The sequence below is a fragment of the Myotis davidii genome, unplaced genomic scaffold (assembly GCF_000327345.1).
Source record: "Myotis davidii unplaced genomic scaffold, ASM32734v1 scaffold93, whole genome shotgun sequence".
Taxonomy (NCBI): domain Eukaryota; kingdom Metazoa; phylum Chordata; class Mammalia; order Chiroptera; family Vespertilionidae; genus Myotis; species Myotis davidii.
Window position 1 is genome coordinate 4,969,800 of NW_006292095.1, and position 17,769 is coordinate 4,987,568.

At 35.0% G+C, this 17,769-nt stretch overlaps 1 protein-coding gene across 1 annotated transcript in view; it reads right to left on the bottom strand.

Moving 5' to 3' along the window:
* DDHD2 (DDHD domain containing 2) overlaps nt 1-17,430 on the bottom strand; it is a 19,218-nt gene extending 1,788 nt beyond the window's left edge. Inside the window, 16 exon segments of the mRNA XM_015565227.1 lie at nt 2,342-2,504; nt 3,176-3,346; nt 3,485-3,587; nt 3,856-4,011; nt 4,407-4,532; nt 6,017-6,112; nt 7,219-7,335; nt 8,114-8,181; nt 8,452-8,660; nt 11,381-11,516; nt 12,440-12,529; nt 13,645-13,765; nt 14,901-14,990; nt 15,801-15,991; nt 17,208-17,390; nt 17,393-17,430. Coding sequence (XP_015420713.1) covers nt 2,342-2,504; nt 3,176-3,346; nt 3,485-3,587; nt 3,856-4,011; nt 4,407-4,532; nt 6,017-6,112; nt 7,219-7,335; nt 8,114-8,181; nt 8,452-8,660; nt 11,381-11,516; nt 12,440-12,529; nt 13,645-13,765; nt 14,901-14,990; nt 15,801-15,991; nt 17,208-17,390; nt 17,393-17,426 — 2,054 coding nt within the window. The 5' untranslated portion in view covers nt 17,427-17,430.
* Between the last annotated feature and the right edge of the window lie 339 nt (nt 17,431-17,769).

A 17,769-nucleotide genomic window follows, 5' to 3' on the forward strand; every position in this document is an offset into this window, starting at 1 on the left:
ATAAATTTTTGGAGAGTTTGTTCTAGATCGTTGAAATATGCCATTGGTATTTTAATGGGGATTGCATTGAAACTGTAGATTGCTTTGGGCAGTACTGACATTTTAGTGATGTTGATTCTACCAATACATGAACATGGTATGTTCTTCATTTGTTTATGTCTTCCTCTATCTCTTTTTTCAATGCCCTGAAGTTTTCTCAGTACAGGTCTTTTACATCCTTAGTTAAGTTTATTCCTAGGTGTCTTAATTTTTTTGGTGCAATGGTAAATGGGATTGTTTTTTTATTTCTTTCTGTGAGTTCATTATTGGTGTATAAAAAGGCCATAGATTTCTGGGTGTTAATTTTGTATCCTGCTACTTTGCCAAATTCATTTATTAGGTCTAGTTCTAACAGAGTTGGAAACAGCCTAAGTGCCCATCAGCAGATGAGTGAATTAAAAAACTGGTACATCTACACAATGGAATACTATGCCACTATAAAAAAAGAAGGAACTTTTACCATTTGCAACAACATGGATGGAACTGAAGAGCATTATGCTAAGCGAAAGAAGCCAGTCAGAGAAAGGTAAATATCACATGATCTCACTCATATGTGGGATATAATGATCAACATAATTTGATGAACAAGAATAGATGAATCTAGAGACAAATGGTAGGGGAGGGGAGGGTTAGAGAGCAACCAAAGGACTTGGTTATGCTAATATGCATGCATACAATGGACACAGCCACTGGGGTGGTGGGGGCTTGCCCAGCGTGGGAATGGCTGGGGGGTGTGTGGGGGGGATCAATTGGGGAAAAAGGAGACATATCTAAAACTTTAGACAATAAATAAAAATATTTAGGAATACCAAAACATATATATATGTGTGTGTGTGTGTACACACACACACACACACACACACACACACACACACACACACATATATATGGAAATGCAAAGGACCTTCAATAGCTAAAATAACTTCAAATAATAAAATTGGTGGACCCACATACCTGATTTCTAAGACTTATAAAGCTATAATAATCAAGACTGTTTTACTGGCATAATGATAGATAAATAGATCAATGGGACAAAATCTAGCCAAGGCAATTCAGTGGTTTCTCAATAAACTTATCAACAACTGTTGCTAGGACAATTGCAAAACAATAAACCTTAATCCTAACCTCACACCATATTAAAAATTAACTCAGTCATGCCGAAATCGGTTTGGCTCAGTGGATAGAGCGTCGGCCTGCGGACTGAAAGGTCCCAGGTTCGATTCCGGTCAAGGGCATGTACCTAGGTTGCGGGCGCATACCCAGTGGGGGGTGTGCAGGAGGCAGCTGATCGATGTTTCTCTCTCATCGATGTTTCTAACTCTCTATCTCTCTCCCTTTCTCTCTGTAAAAAATCAATAAAATATATTTAAAAAAAAAAAATTAACTCAGTCAAAATGGATCATAGACCTAACTTTAAAAGCTAAACCGATATAACTTTTACAACACAGAAGAAATCTTAAAGGCTAGAATTGGCAGATAGTTCTTAAATATGTCCAGAAACATGAACATTAATAAATTGGATTTCATAAAAATCAAAAACTTCTGCCTTTAAAATAAAATGGAAAAACAAACCACATCCTGGGGAAAAATATACCTGTAAAGGACTTGTAACTAGAACACAGAATGCTTGCAACTTACTAAGATAATCCAACTTTTAATGGGGAAAAGATTTGAATAGATAGTTCACCAATGAAGATGTATGGATGGCAAAGACATGAAAATACGTTCAATGTCGTTATGCATTAGGAACATGCAAATTAAAACTGTAATGAGGTGCCATAACAACCCATTTAGAAAGGTTGAGAGACCAATCATACCAAGTGCTGTTGAGGCTATGGAGCAACTGGAATTCCAAACACTGCTACTGAGAATGGAAAATGCTGGCAGAAAATCAGTTTGGCAATTTCTTTTAAAAATCATTTTACCCATCACTCTACTCTTAGATATTTACCCAAGAGAAGTTAAAGAATATGTTCATACAAAATCTTGAACATAGCAGTTCAATAACAGCCAAAAACTAGAAACAACCCAAGTGTCCATCAACAGGTGAATGAATGGCTAACCCAATTGTGGTACAGACATATACTACTCAGCAATAAAAAGGAGAGAACTACCAATACACACAACACAATGAATGAAAAAAGCCATACAAAAAAGAGTATATAGTATGATTCCATTTAAATCAAAGTCATGTGCAAACTAATCTATAGTGACAGAAGCAGATCAGTGATTCCCTAGAGACTATGAAACAATTACACCAAAAACATGAAAACAAATGAAACAAAAAATGCCCAACACTTACCAGTAGCATAGATGGCTTTGTAAAGCAAATAAATACTCATTGAAACTCTCAATGGGCTTCTCCTGTAGCACGTAGTCAATGCGTTGGCCTCCATTCAGCATTCCCACATTGATGGGGGGGACTTCTTCTTTAACTGCCTCAGAGGTCTCTTCTGTGTTAACATCTGGATATGGAAGAACCATAATAAGATCCTAAAGCCTCCAGGCTGCCTTACTTCTACTCGGACTCCAAGTTTACTGTAAAATGAGCTACTCTCTCTTCAGAAAGCTCTCTCCCATCTTCCTTTAAAGGCTCTCAGGTCACACTGATTTTATCTAATCCCTGTTTTCTTTCTTGCACCTTTGATAGCTAATTCATTTACCTTTAGTTTATAAATGAAATGCAAGCCCAGGGATAAAACTCTTTAGACAGTTGAAAACTAAATTAAAAAGTCAATGTTAACTGTAAAACTAAGAGCGTATCCTAGCTAGTCCCCAGCCAGGGAAACAAAACTGGCCCATGAATACACAGACATTCCCCTGTAAAAGGTGCTTCAGAGAGTAGGCTCTTAACATTACCCCCATAGTTCCCAAGTTGGGGATGTTTTAATAAAGTCTCATTATCAATGCTTGGCTTCTCTTGACATTCTTCTTCACAAATAATGTTCTTCCATAATTTGTGGGTATTAAATGATAGAAAAGGTTAGCAGAGATGAAGGCCCATCTTGACTCACAACATGGGTCCTATACAATAAAACAGGGTCAAGTAAGAAGTCCCTCTGAGAATAAGAACTACACACCACGGAGTCCCTCGTATCAGGCCTGATGTAGGAAATCAATATGCAATGTCACTGACCGCTAGGCTTCTCTGAACTTGACACAGGTTCTGCTTCAGTTTCTTCTGTAGTTTCAGAAGATTGTAAGACAGGGTCTGGAGTTCTGGTGAAAGACTTCCAGGCCATCCGCAGTGAACCTAGCAAGTTGTTCTTAAGGTCCATACTCATCCTGGTCAAGCCCTCTCTCAGTTCTGAAACACATATGAATAAAGAAAATTACATGGTGTACAATGAGTTTAGGGCCCAATACAACTAAACAAAGTGAATGAGGTCAGTCAGTTTGCATTGACCAGAGGTCTGGAATTAGCAAGTTCTATACTCAGTCTTACCTAAGTGCATCCGCTTCCTGCCTTTATGATGTGGGATCAGCATTGGCTCAAATTCCACTCCTGGGACCACCATTGGTTCAATCCTATAGGCCACAGGATCAAACTACATAGGAAAAACAATAGCTACCTATACCTCTGCTGAAGATAGTCTGAGGAACTGCTAATGTTTATCAGGCAAGAATGATTATAAGCTCTTTTTTTTTTTTAAACGCACAGTTGTTCTGCCATATCACTTCCGAATTCATACTATTTATGTTATCTCATTATTAGAGAAGAGTACATAAAAAGTAAAACAACACAACAGAAAATTGTATGCTCTTTACCATAAACCCTAATATTCAGGTAAACCACAAGAGCTGTCCAATGCTTACAGGGTGATAAATATTGAAGAAACCTTTGCATGTTGGAAATTTGTAGTTGGGATCTATTCTTTTTAGTCCTCGGACGGTAAGAAACATTCCAATGGGAGATCCAAAGGCAAAGAATATTTCTGGTTTATAGATGAGTCGAGGGTATTTTACGGATACCTGGAAGGAGAAAATAAAAGCATCACTCTTACTCTATTTTTTTTTCCTTTTTGTTAATCCTCACCTGAGGATATTTTTCCATTGCTTTTTCAGAAAGAGTGGAAGGGAGGGAGGGGGCGAAGAGGGAAGAGAGAAAAAGAAAGAAACATTTGATGTGAGAGAGATACATCAACCGGTTGACTCCTGCACCCAACTGGATTGGGTTGGGGATCAAACCTGCAACCCAGGTACATGCCCTTGACCAGGAACTGAACCCAAGACCCTCTGTAGGCCAACGCTCTAACCATTTAGAAACACTGGCCAGGGCTAAAAGCATTTCTCAATAACAAGTTACATCTGTTCTTACCATATGAATGGCAGGCGATAAAATGAACAAAGAGAATTAGTATTGTTACCTGCCCAATGCCAACATCCAGATAGTCATTTCCAGTACCATCAGCACTATTGCAGAACTCAGATTCTTTGGGGATATTAGACATATTCAACCCTGAAGCTGATTGTGGAGTTGATGTATTAATGCCCTAAAGAATAAAAAATAGTTTTGTGGAACTATGCAGTAAAAAATATCCAAAGGATTATATAGTTTTCTACTGGTTTGAAAAAATGTGTGGGAAAGTTCTGAAATGATAGCCAATAATTCCAAGACAAGTCTCTCAGAAAACAAGATAAAGCTGATGAAAACACAATAAAGTTGATAAAAACAAAAGTTGGCTGGAATTATGAATTGACATCCCTATTTGCTCTAAAATGATGAAAGTGGTACACAGCCATCTAGGCAACCATCATGAGAGGAAACAATAGCAGAGCACTGTGGAAAAGAATGTTGAGGATTGCTAAGGAGTTCAATAAAGTGCTATACCTTTCTGATGAAAGCAAGTAGAATGTCTCTATGGGTATAGAAAATGATGCAAATACTGGGCCTTAAATAAGAACTGAGCAACCTGCTAAAAAAGTTGAAAAATAATTAACTACTAAAATACAGAAAGGAATTTAGGGGCCAAACAGAATGTATTAGTAGTATTACAACATGGACAAACATTGAGTATGTTATGCTAAGAGAAAGAAGACAGTTACAATAAGGCACATATTGTGTGATTCCATTTATAGGAAAATGCCCAGAATAAGAAAATCCATAAAGGCAGAAAGCAGATCAGTGGGGTCCACAGCAGGGAGGAATAGGGAGTGACTGCTAAGGGGTATGAGGTTTCTTTTGGTGGGGAGGAGGGTAATGGAATTAGACAGTGGTAATGGTAACACAGCTCTGAATATATTAAAAACCACTGAATTGTATATTTTTTATTAGAGAGAGAAAAACATCAATTTGTTGTTCCAGTTATTTATGTATTCATTCACTGGTTGATTCTTATACTAGTACTAGGAGCCCAGCGCACGATTCAAAATCGCGCAGCACCGCCCACCCTCCGGTCAGGCCCTGCCTCCCTCTCTGGCCCTTGAAGCAGCTGTGGCTGCTGCTGATCAGGCCTTCCCCCAGCGCAGGCGAGCAGAGGCCCCTGCTGCCCTGCCCCTGCCCCTGCCCCTGACGCTGCACGCACAACCTCCTGTCCGGTTGACCTGTTGCAGCGTCCCAGTTAATTAGCATATTTCTGTTTTATATGTATATATATTAATTAGATGTGCTCTGATGGGGGATTGAACCCATAACCTTGGTGTATTGAGACGATGTTCTAACCATCTGAGCTACCCAGTCAGGGCTAAATTGTATACTCTTCAAGGAAGAATTTTATGGTATGAGATGTAAATTATATTTCAATAAAGCAGTTATAAGACAAAAAAGGAAAAATGAGAATTGTAGCAAGAGTCTAGGGGAGATATGACTTTTTAAGCTAATAATACTGTCAAGGCATCAATAAATGTGTTTAATTTCTTGAACAGAGCCAAAAACCAATTAACAAAATTATTTAGCTCTCTAGACTTCACAAAGCAAAAAGATACAAGGATGTAAAAAATTGTTTACTGCTATAAGCTATATATATTAAGCACATACCATTGAATTTTCTCTGGTCCTAAAGTGATTTAGTATCTTCTTTCTTGGTCCTAAGGGAATTCCAATTTCCTCAAGATCTCTGTCTGTACATAAAGCCTAGGCACAGAAAATCAAATACCTTCCTTATTTCTAGGCATAATGAAATCAATTAAATGCCCTGTTCTCTTAAAAGGATAAGGCTTAAGTACTCTGCTATTCTTTGATTTATACTACTAGGGCTTCCTAGTAGTACATCATTAATAAGTTAGAGAAGGAAATACTATTTTATTCATAAAAGAGCCTAAAGAAGAATTTAAAATATCAATACTATAGTATCAATCTATATTAATATAGATAACACTGTATTATTTTTTTAAATCAACAGAAGTAGGTATCTAACTTCATGACAGAAAAACCCTCCTTGATTTCCATGCTCACTTGGATGTCACATCCTGAGAAATATTATATTCCTACTCCTGGACACAAACAGTAAGAACATAAAGCAAACAGAGAGCATGAAACAGAGTAACAGTCAAGACTCAGCTGATGTGCTACTCACTTGACTAGGGAAGTCTTCCTTCACCCTCCCAAACTAGATCAGTTCATCCTACTATGCATTCTTATACCACTGTGTACTTTTCCTACTTAGAACTTATCACAATTGTAATTTAATTTTGTTTTTGATTACTTAATAGGTGTCTTTAGCCGTAAACTATAAACACCATGAGGTTAGGGACCATTTCTGTCTTATTCACCACTCTATCTTTAGTACTTGGTATATCATAGTAAAGATTTACTAAATATCCATTGAATTAACATATTGAAACCAGAGTAAAAACACAATGTAAGTGGCAAAAAAAACAAAAACTAAACAAGCAAATATCTATAGTAGTGCTCTTGAAAGTATAACAGAAAATAAGAGTTGGAATAGTTACTGGTCATTTCTTTTTCCTCTCATGTTTTCTGAGATGTGCTGTTTTTTAATCTTTGCTCTATTGCTATAAGCATACCAATATGACTTTTCTGAACTTTAAACTCCCACAAAGCAAAGATCACTTGATATGATTTTAAGACATAAATAATGCTAAAGAACATTACTAATGATAACAAAGTATTTATGACTAAAATGCTTCCAAAGGGCAGGCTCTTACTAAGCAGTATGATGAAATAGTAAAAAATATTAAAAATGGTATGGCATGAAGTTATAAAAGGTTATTTTTTACCAGAGCTTTTTTATCTATTTTCTCCTTCTCAAAGATACTAAAGAATTCAGAGAGTTGAAGTTTCTTCAGATCTTCCTCTATTGTCGGTGTGTCTCCTTGATCCATATTTGGCGAATCCTAAAAATTAAATTGTAAAGCTCATTATTCTCTACATTCCTTATATTTTTCTTTATTAATACCATTTCACAATAAATATATGTACTAGCTAAGATTTCCACAGAGATGTATCTTAACTTTAAATTGTGATTTATATAAAATATAAGTTAAGAGGTGCTGATCTTTAAGTTTCTGCATTTGAAACTTAGTATGTTTTAAAATAAACAAATGAGTGAATAATCATCAAAGCATTGTTCACTATCATTAACAAAACTGAGCTCTTATTAGGGATAGAGTCTAAGACAAAACAATCTAAGGCAAAGCCCCTGCACTGGGAGAACTCACAGGACACTTGCATCAAAAAGAGAAAAAATATAAGACAGTTTTGCTAAGTACTAACTCAGCACTAGAGATAAGTGTTCAGAGGACTTTATTTTACTAAAAGATGTTTAAACACTAAGTCCTCCCACTGCTTTCAAACAATTACTATAAATTATATCAATCTGTATCTAATTCATTCTTCATTTTATCATATGCAAACTCCATTTCAGCTCAATTTTATAATTCTAATAATAGATCAGTAGTACATACTTATAATGGAAAATAAGATATGTATAGTTATTTTAGACTGGCAAATATTTCTAGAAGTGTATTGCTATCTTGCTTCTATCATCAAAGAATGACAGAGATAATCACAAGTCTATTAAAATAAATGTAAATTTGAAGTTATGGTATGAGACTAAACTAAGTGAAAAAATCCTTACTAAGCAAAGAGAACCTATCTGAACATCTAAATTACCTTTTTACTGTCAATATCCCCCAAAGAATCTTTCTGATTTGTTAGGATATCAAACAATATAAGCGAACCTATAAGTAAAATAGAAGAAAGAAGGGACAATTTCTAAATAGTTGTCTTTTATACAAAAAAATAATAAGTCAATTACCCATGTAGCAAAATCTATGAAGCAGGGAGTCTTCTTTCCACTCCACCACCACCCTTCCAACCCTTTCCAAATTCTTCATCACAGACCAGTTCTAGACCTCTGCATCTGATACTGATAAAAGACATTGTTGTTCAAAAACAGGTGTCCTAAAAGTGTGATCGTCCTCTCTGGTTACAGAGAATTCATTTGTTACCTAAACTATGACCAGCAATGGATACACCCCCTTTGAAATCAGGGTTTCTCTGCAGAAAAAGCATATATATTCGGTTCATTTCAGAAGCAACTGTGTCCACAATAGTCTGACAGTAGGTGGGGCTATTGTAGAAGAAGACATCCAGAATTGTGTCATTGGTGAAGTGCCTTAGGCGATTAATGCTGGGCAGGGTTATTCGCTGTAGATCTCTGAAAAAAAGGAAAGATGTTTTAAGCAGAAAACCAAAATACACCTGGCCGGAGTGCTCAGTGGTTGAATGTCAACCCATGAACCAGGAGATCAGGGTTCGATTCCTGGTCAAGGCACATGCCCAGGTTGCAGGCTCCATCTAGGTAGGGGGCATGCAGGAAGCAGTTGATCAATGATTCTCTCTCATCATTAATGTTTCTCTCCCTCTCCCTTCCTATTTCTGAAATTAATAAAATATATTAAAAGAAAAAAGAAAACCAAAATACATTCTGTAACTTCCTCTAAGTTATCTAGCTTAGCCTCCAAGTTTAGACTTAGATAGTTAAAGATACAAGAGGCAATTATCAACTTATAGGAAATAGAGGACAGAGAGAAAGGTTTAATGAAGCCAAAGGGATGTGATCAACAAAATTCAGAGACAAACAACTCAGTTTCTTCAATACATAAATTGCAAGAAAATAACAGATGGAAAAGTAATCAAGAAATTAAGAGAGACTTAAAAGGCACCCTTGGATTCTAGCTTAAACTATGTATGTATATATGTATGTATGTGTGCATTTTATTAGAGAGAAAAACATCAATTTTGCGTGAGAGTATGTATACATTATATATGTGTGTATATATAAATCATAAGATTTATTATAAAATTGGAAAATTGAACACTGTATATTTGCTGATATTAAGAATTTTTAGGTGTGAATAGTATTACGGTTGTATTTTATTAAAAGTCCTTTAAAACATACAAACTGAAGCGTTTACAGAAGAAATAATATATCTGTGATTTGACTCAAAAACAATATAATAGAGGGAGCAGTAGACAGGGGTAGGCTGACAGGGATAGGGCCAAACTGGCAATGTGTTGAGGCTTGTTGGGAATGGGTAATCATAATCAGTACAGAAAAATTCATCATATATGCTACTTTTGTGTAAAGAATTCTCTGTAATAAAAAGGATTTTTTTAAAAACAAAAGAGCCCTGGCTGGTGTGGCTCAGTTGGTTGGGCATTACCCCATGCATCAAAAGTCTGCCGGTTCTATTACTAGTCAGGGCACATGCCTGAGTTTCTGGCTCGATCCTCAGTAGCGGGCATGCAGAAGGCAGCTGACAATGTTTTGCTCTCATATCTATGTTTCTCTCTCCAAATCATTTTTTTTAATGTTAAAACATACAAGAGGGTTTCCCGAGAATCCTCAGCATTAAAGTTGTTTGATCACAAGCCAAATGACTAATTAGATCAGCTCTCAATGTAGAATTTCTTAAAGTTGAAAGAAGCCAAAGGCAAACAGAACTCATGTCTCACAAAGGAAAACCATGCTGACATTTTCTAAATCAACTTCCAGTTAAAACTTTCTCAAAATTCCCAGAGAAATTCCTTAAAGATTCAACAGTTTCTGTAGTTTAGAGGAGGCTAAATGACCTTAGTCATCTCTGAGCATCAGCTTAAATATGATGTGAACGTCATACCCATTAAAATAAACACTACAGTGGAGCATCTGGCACATGGAATATGCTCAAATCCTAGGTCATTAAGAACTTAAGAGACAGAATCAGGGAAGCCATTTCCAAGACCAGCATGGAAATAATGCTGACTGCTTTCTTTATCTTCTAAAGAAGCATCTCCTAGTTCTATCGTAGAAGTATATGATGAACATACTTCTTTCTGAAGAGCGCATAGCTGAATATCCTTAATATAAGGCAATCTTCTCTGACATTACCATAAAATTTACAAACAAAACTATTGGGCTTGTAACTTAGAAAACCATCACATAAAAGGAGTTGTACCAATTATACCCCAAAGTATAAATGATAATAATTTAATGTTTGGGGATTTCCCTTTTTCCCAAATTGGGACAAATATTATCTAAATATGGTCATAAAAGAAACAACAAAAGCCCTAGCTGGTTTGGCTCAGTGGATAGAGCGTCGGCCTGCAGACCAAAGGGTCCGGGTTCGATTCTGGCCAGGGGCACATGCCTGGGTTGCAGGCTCAATCCCCAGTGGGGGGTGTGCAGGAGGCAGCCGATCAATGATTCTCTCTCATCAGTGATGTTTCTATCTCTCTTTCTCCCTCTCGCTTCCTTTCTGAAATTAATAAAAATATATTTTTTAAAAAAGAAACAACAAAATACTATATACATTTTAAGGTAGGTGGACTTTTGACATCCGAAGATGGAAATGTTTATACTCTATAGGGAGAAAGCAATGTTTGGCTTTAATGCTAAAGAAATAAGAAAAGCTGTAATGGTAAATACTAATGAGCCAGTAAAACATACTAGAAGAAAATACAAACAGCTCTTTACTCCTAACTTGAACTAGTTAAACCAAGGTGCCAGTTAGCATTTATTATTTTTTAAATATCTCTATAATTGATTTTAGAGAGAAGGGAGAGGGAGAGATAGAAACATCAATGATGAAAGAGAATCATGGATTGGCTGCTTCCTACACACCTCCTACTAGAAATTGAACCCACAACCCAGGCATGTGCCCTGACTAGAAACTAAACAGTGACCTGGTTCATGGGTTGACACTCAAGCATGGAGCCATACCGGCTGAGTGGATTATTTAGCATTTAATAATGTATCTCTAAAAAAAAAAAAAAAGAAATACAAAAATCTTTTCGTTGAACAAAATTTTAAATATACAATCAGTTGTTGCAGAAATATCCCTAAGTATTTTAATGATCAGAGAACACATTACAATCACGGTTGGTATTACTTACACATCCACACCAGTAGAATGCAAAGGACTGTGCCAGTTGACTGGAAGAAATTCTATCCTCCCAATCTGCTGATTTTCTTGGGCTTTCTTAAAATGTGTTTGTAGCAGGTTTAAGGAAACACTGCGAAAATCATTAACTGAAAAGAAAATTAACTTATGCATCAACAGTGAAGCAATGAATTTGCAATAGATCATATAAATATAATCTCTATCTACATTTGCTTAGAACATGCATTTACTTGAGTCAAAAGTAGCAAAGTGGTATTCAGAAAAATTATGAATGCATGTAAGAAAAGCTGTTCCTTTAATACTTGCTTTTACTATACAATACTAGTACATTTCATCAAAGAAAAAGCTAACTTCAAAATTTCTAATGTGTCATGGGAACTGTTTCAATTTTAAAAAGAAAAAAAAATATCACATAACTTGCAGTCAGATTCCAATTCTAACTTTCTAGTTCTTACAAACAACCACTACCCAATATTTTAGATTTTAAAAAAATACACAGCTGTTTGAAATTCATATTATATCAATCTTAACCTTCTAAGAAGGGTTAGGCTTAGAAGCATCAGCCAGTAGGGTAAGTAAAATTGGGACAATTGACTTTAAATACTATCAAGTTTTAGAGGACACTACCTTTCAAGATCAAGTTATGCTAATGACCTAAATAGTCCAATTAGAATTTCAAGAGGTTTATCACAGTATGAATTACAAAAATGACTGGTTTCTGTTATTCATTTAAACTATATCATCTTTATAGTTTCTTTAAATTTGGAATAATTAGACATAGGATTATCACATCATAAAGGCATTTTAAAGGATTAAGGGCTTAATCATTCAAGAATTATTAGTTAAGAGTATAAACTATTAGCCTACGGAATTCACTAGTACTTTATGCCTCAGATGGGAAGCTTTACTATCTTGCCACCTGTCTTGAGCGCTCCAAATGTTTTTATGCAGCTGGAATAACAGACTAAAGACAACCTTTTATTTCAGCTCACAGGAGCACTGACTAATATTCTCCTTAAGTGACCTAATCTTACATGCTTTGCAAACCTACCACATTGTACAATGCTTCGAAAGCGGAGATCACAAGCTGGTCCAATCCCATGGACTACAAAAACCAAATGGTCTATTTGTAAAGGTTCCCCTTTAAATGAAATTAAAAAGAAAAATTATTCTACAGAACTAGTCCCATATTCTAAAATCAAACATTCACAATGAATGGGTTATAAAAATAAGCAAGTTGAAATATGAGCAGATAATTTAATGGACACAAAATAATCCTGCATATAACTACTTAGTAAAAGCACAGTGATTTTACTTTGTTTCTAATTTATCTTAAAATAAGTTTATGAAAAAAATTTCACGTTTTTAAAACTTTTTACTTTGAAATAACTGCAATCTTACAGAAAACCTGGAAGAATAGTACAGAAACTCACATGTACTTTTTACCCAGATTCAACACTCTAACATTTACCAATATGCTTCATTATGCATACATACACATTTATTTTTCTGACCAGTTAGGAGCAGGTTGCATACATCAGACTGCACACATCATACTCTTAAACCTTTAATATTTAAATGTATATTTCCTAAGAATATTCTCTTTGTCAGACGCAGTGCAGTTATTGAATTCAAGCAATTTTTAACATTAATAAATAATCTTACCTAATATTCAATTTTTATCAATTGTACCAATAATGTCTGGCATGTATTTGAAGCCTAAAATTATAAAACCATCTTTTTAATTATAGTATATCTAAGACTTTGTGCAAGAGACAAGCTATCACCTCTGCAAGATAAAAAGAATTTTGTAATCCAGTTAAATACATTATAAAACTAAACATAAACAACCCTAGATAGCAATGAATAACTATCAAGGTTGTACTGGAAAATACTTTTCCTTAGTTGAAAATCTTCAACTACAGGAGTTACAAGTACTAAATTTCTAATCAAACAGGTGGAATCATATTTCTTAGAATTAGGACTAAGTCAGTTCGTCTGTATTTAACGAATTTCTGATTAGTACTGCAAAATTTTATCCATCCTACTATACATACTTAGCAACTTTAAAAGAGATTTCTCTACCTATTAAGATTCGTAGTAGGTGAAGTGATGCTAATATTAACTCCAAATAAGCTCATGTAATTAAAGATCATGTTTAAGCCTTGAGGTATTCCAAAGCCATAGAAAAAGGTCACAATGTAAGCCATAAATAAATCAGTATATCAGAAGAAAAAATTTAATAATTAACATTACCACAATGAATGTCAACAGAGATGTTCTCAACCCCTCTCTTCACTGTTCTTGGTCGACCCTGCTCAGTGGGTGTGGAACCCCATTCATCAGACCCTGCAACTGGCTGGTAATGCACCATAAGCTTAAATAGAAAAGATGCCAAAAACTGTTTAATCCTATAAGCTATTTTCAGCACATACCACTGAATCTTTTCTGGTTCTATAGAGTTTAATCAATAAAATAAAACATTCACAGTGAATAGATATGAAGATATTCTACATTAAAGACATCTCTATTTATACAATGAGGGGCAGGAACATGTTTTTCAAAACATAATACATAGTCAAATCTCAAATGGAGTTTTGATATGCAATTACTACAGTTGGAAATGAGAACCCTGAAAATATATTTGGCTAATGTTGTACAATTTAAATATCTTATGCCCAGTTGGGACACTCAGTTGGTTGAGCATCGTTCCGTACACCAAAAAGCTATGGGTTCAGTTTCCAGTCAGGACATGCACCTAGATCAGTGATGGAGAACCTATGACACACGTGTCAGAGGTGACATGTGAACTCACTTTTTTGGTTGATTTTTCTTTGTTAAATGGCATTTAAATATATAAAATAAATATCAAAAATATAAGTCTTTGTTTTACTATGGTTTCAAATATCAAAAAATTTCTAGATGTGACATGGCACCAGAGTTAAGTTAGGGTTTTTCAAAATGCTGACACGGCGAGCTCAAAAGGTTCACCATCACTGACCTAGATTGTGAGTTCAATCCCCAATCAGGGCATGTACGGGAGGCAACCAATGGATGTTTCTCTTGCACATGGATGTTTCTCTTCTCTCTCTCTCTCTCTCTCCCCTAAATCAATAAAAATATCCTTGGATGAGAATTAAAAAACTAAAAAAATCTTATAATTTTGTCAATTCTATCTCAATAAAGCTAAAAAAAAAGAAAACAAACATCAAGCTAACAGACTTTCAACAATAGCCTACACATGGAAAAACATGCCACATAATGTATTAGTGATAGTCTGAATTTACAGAGGCATAACTTTCCCTAAGAAAATATTCTGTATAAAGTGAAAAGGTAAATAAAAATGGTAGTGGCTATAACTTTTAAGTTTCATAACTGTTCACATAATATAAAATTCCCAAAGGTCATTCAAAGAAGAATTCCTAAGAAAAAGAAACCAATAAAAGTTCTCCTTAGTAATGCAATTAACTTGCAATCCCAATATTAGAGAAAGGCTTTTTAATTTGCTTTACCTTTGGATTGTGTAATACAATAATTTCTCTGTTGGGAGACTCCAGTTTCTTTTTCCAGTCATCCTGAGTTACAGCAAGCATGTAAGTTTCCTTAAAAGAAAACACACACACACACACACACAAAAAAAAACAACAACACATTTCATTACATTTCTCTTATTGCTTTCCTATTAAAACTAACATTCAAGAGGATACTACTAAGTAAACAATTACAATAAGAATATCCTATTCCAATTAATTGAATTCATTTTTAAAATTACAACAGGTAATAGTATGGGACAAAGAAAAAAATCACTCCTACTTCCATCATCTAGACTGGAGATAAGTATTTTTCACATTCTTATATATTTCTTTCAATAATATTAATGCATGTATATTTTCCATAAAATTAGGAATATATTACATATATAGCTCTTTCTCTTGATTTATCAAATTTATTTCAAAATTCTTTTTAAATGCAACATTAATATAGGAAAAAGGAAAAAAATCAATCCTAATTCCACCATCTAGACTAGAGATCATCATTGTTCACATTTTTATATATTTATTTCAATAATAATAATGTCCTACTTTAAGCAAATTTCAGGCAGTTTTCAGAGCAAGAAAAATAAAAGGCAAAAAGAAAATCCTGTGGTCAGAGTTTAAATATTAACAATAATCACCATTAGGGAAAATACTTCTTCATTTAAGGGCATAACAACTTCCATAGTATATTTTAAAATCTGGAAATAAAAACTACTTTATCCTGAAACTAATTTGCACAAAGAAAGACTATAAACTGTGTGCAGATAGAACCAAACTCTTCCTGAAATTTTCAAAACAATATAAGCCATAGAGGAAGAGAAGATTAAATAAGAAAAAAAAATAAAGAAAATTAGTTTAAAGGGGTAAAAGGAATACCTCTAATATTTGGCTGAAGCTCTCTGAATAGGGAATATACTTATTATCTTTGTCTCCCTTGTAAAACCAGGTACATCGTCTCACTTCTGATGCTTGCTCATCCCAATACACAGCATACCGCATCCTCTCCCCCAAATGAACGTCATACCGGCCCCCATCAGTGGGGACAACTTTCTCATTACAGTCTTTTCCTATCAAGAATTGAAAAGAGGCAAAGAAGTACATATATAAAAATAAATCTCCCGAAATACAGTTCTGAGTTATACTCTAAATAATGTCAAGAAACACATGAATGAACATTTTCTACTTGGATAAACATTAAACAAAATGGAATTTAATTGCTACCTTCCACTATTTTACAAACCATCAAAACCATTATTGGTTTTAATGAAACATGAAAAAAATAATACCCAAACACTGTTCTGTTCTTTTTCTGAGGAGATAGTAGTGTCCCTTTGAAAAAAAGAAAATGTATATAGCCCTCGCCAGTTTGGCTCAGTGGAGACCATGGGTCCAAGAACTGAAGGGCCTTGGGTTCAATTCCAGTCAAGAGCACATACCTCTCGGGCGTGTGTGGGAGGCAACCAGCTGAGGGGTCTCTTTCACATCAATGTTTGTCTCTTTCTGTCTCTCCCCCTCCCTTCCACTCTCTCTAAAATCAATGGAAAAATATCCTTGGGTGAGGATTAACAACCACAAAAATGTATTTAAGCCTGGCCAGTGGCTCAGTGGTTGAGTGTCCACCTATGAACTAGGAGGTTGTGGTTCAATTCCTGGTCAGGGCACATGCCAGGTTGCCGATCAATGATTCTCTCATCACTGAGGTTTCTATCTCTCTCCCCCTCTCCCTTCCTCTCTGAAATCAATATATCTATATATCTTTATCTATCTATATCTATATTATCTATCTATCTATCTATCTATCTATCTATATATTAATGTATATAAGACAGCTTTTCTGAAATTTTTCCTCGAGGGACCAAAAGGTAAATTAATGACCATGACCATCATGATGAAAAAGTAATAACTAGCATCATATTTCATAAAAGAAAAAAGCAAGTGACAAATTAAAGAATTCATTCTGTTACAATGTGAATGTGACCTCCCCACACATACACACTCTTTATAAACAAAAACTGAAACATAACCTAGAACTAAGAAATATTATTGGATAACTATGCAGAAATTACAATAGGTACTGAGATACAGACCAAATTCTTAAACATTATCAATTGTCTGGGTTACTAGTAATGCAGAGCTTCTGTATAAAAACGCTATAAGGGATGCCTAGGGGGAAAAAAAATCTAAAATTTACTTTTAATAGCATTCACTATAAGGACTAATATTATAGTTTGAGAGAGATGACATTAAGTCTTTGTCTATGGTAAGTCATCATTTTTCTCCTACCAGAGCTATATGCTTCTTCCAGCTGCTGTGAATCCTCCGAGTTGAAAGGAATCCATGTCTCCTTAGAATCTATTACTTTACAATAAAACCAGTGAGGAGAAACTGGTTCATACAAACCGCCGGCATCCATGTCTATTAGCTCAAAGGAACTACATGAGTTTGGTGATGGGGATGGATCTGACAAGTCAACTGTTTCTGGTGTGATTCCACTGATGACATTTCTCTCTCTAAAACACAAGATAAAAGAAAACTATCAGAAAAATTATATTCCTCCTATTGACAGTCATTTCTGCAAAATAACAATTAAAAACCCCAGCAATCTCGGGGGGGTTACATAATTTAAAACAGCGATTAATTTATTTTCTATTAATAGCTGGATGGAGGGGTGGAGAGGAGAGAGCTTTGAACAAAACGCTTCTTGTAGTCAGAGCAACCACTTTGTACTGATCTCCCAATCCTCCCAGAAAACTGCATGGTTTTCGACAAGTTATAAAACAAACCCAGAAGCACAAGGAACACATGGTCAAAAACTTGATTGCAACAAAAACACTTTACCCCAATT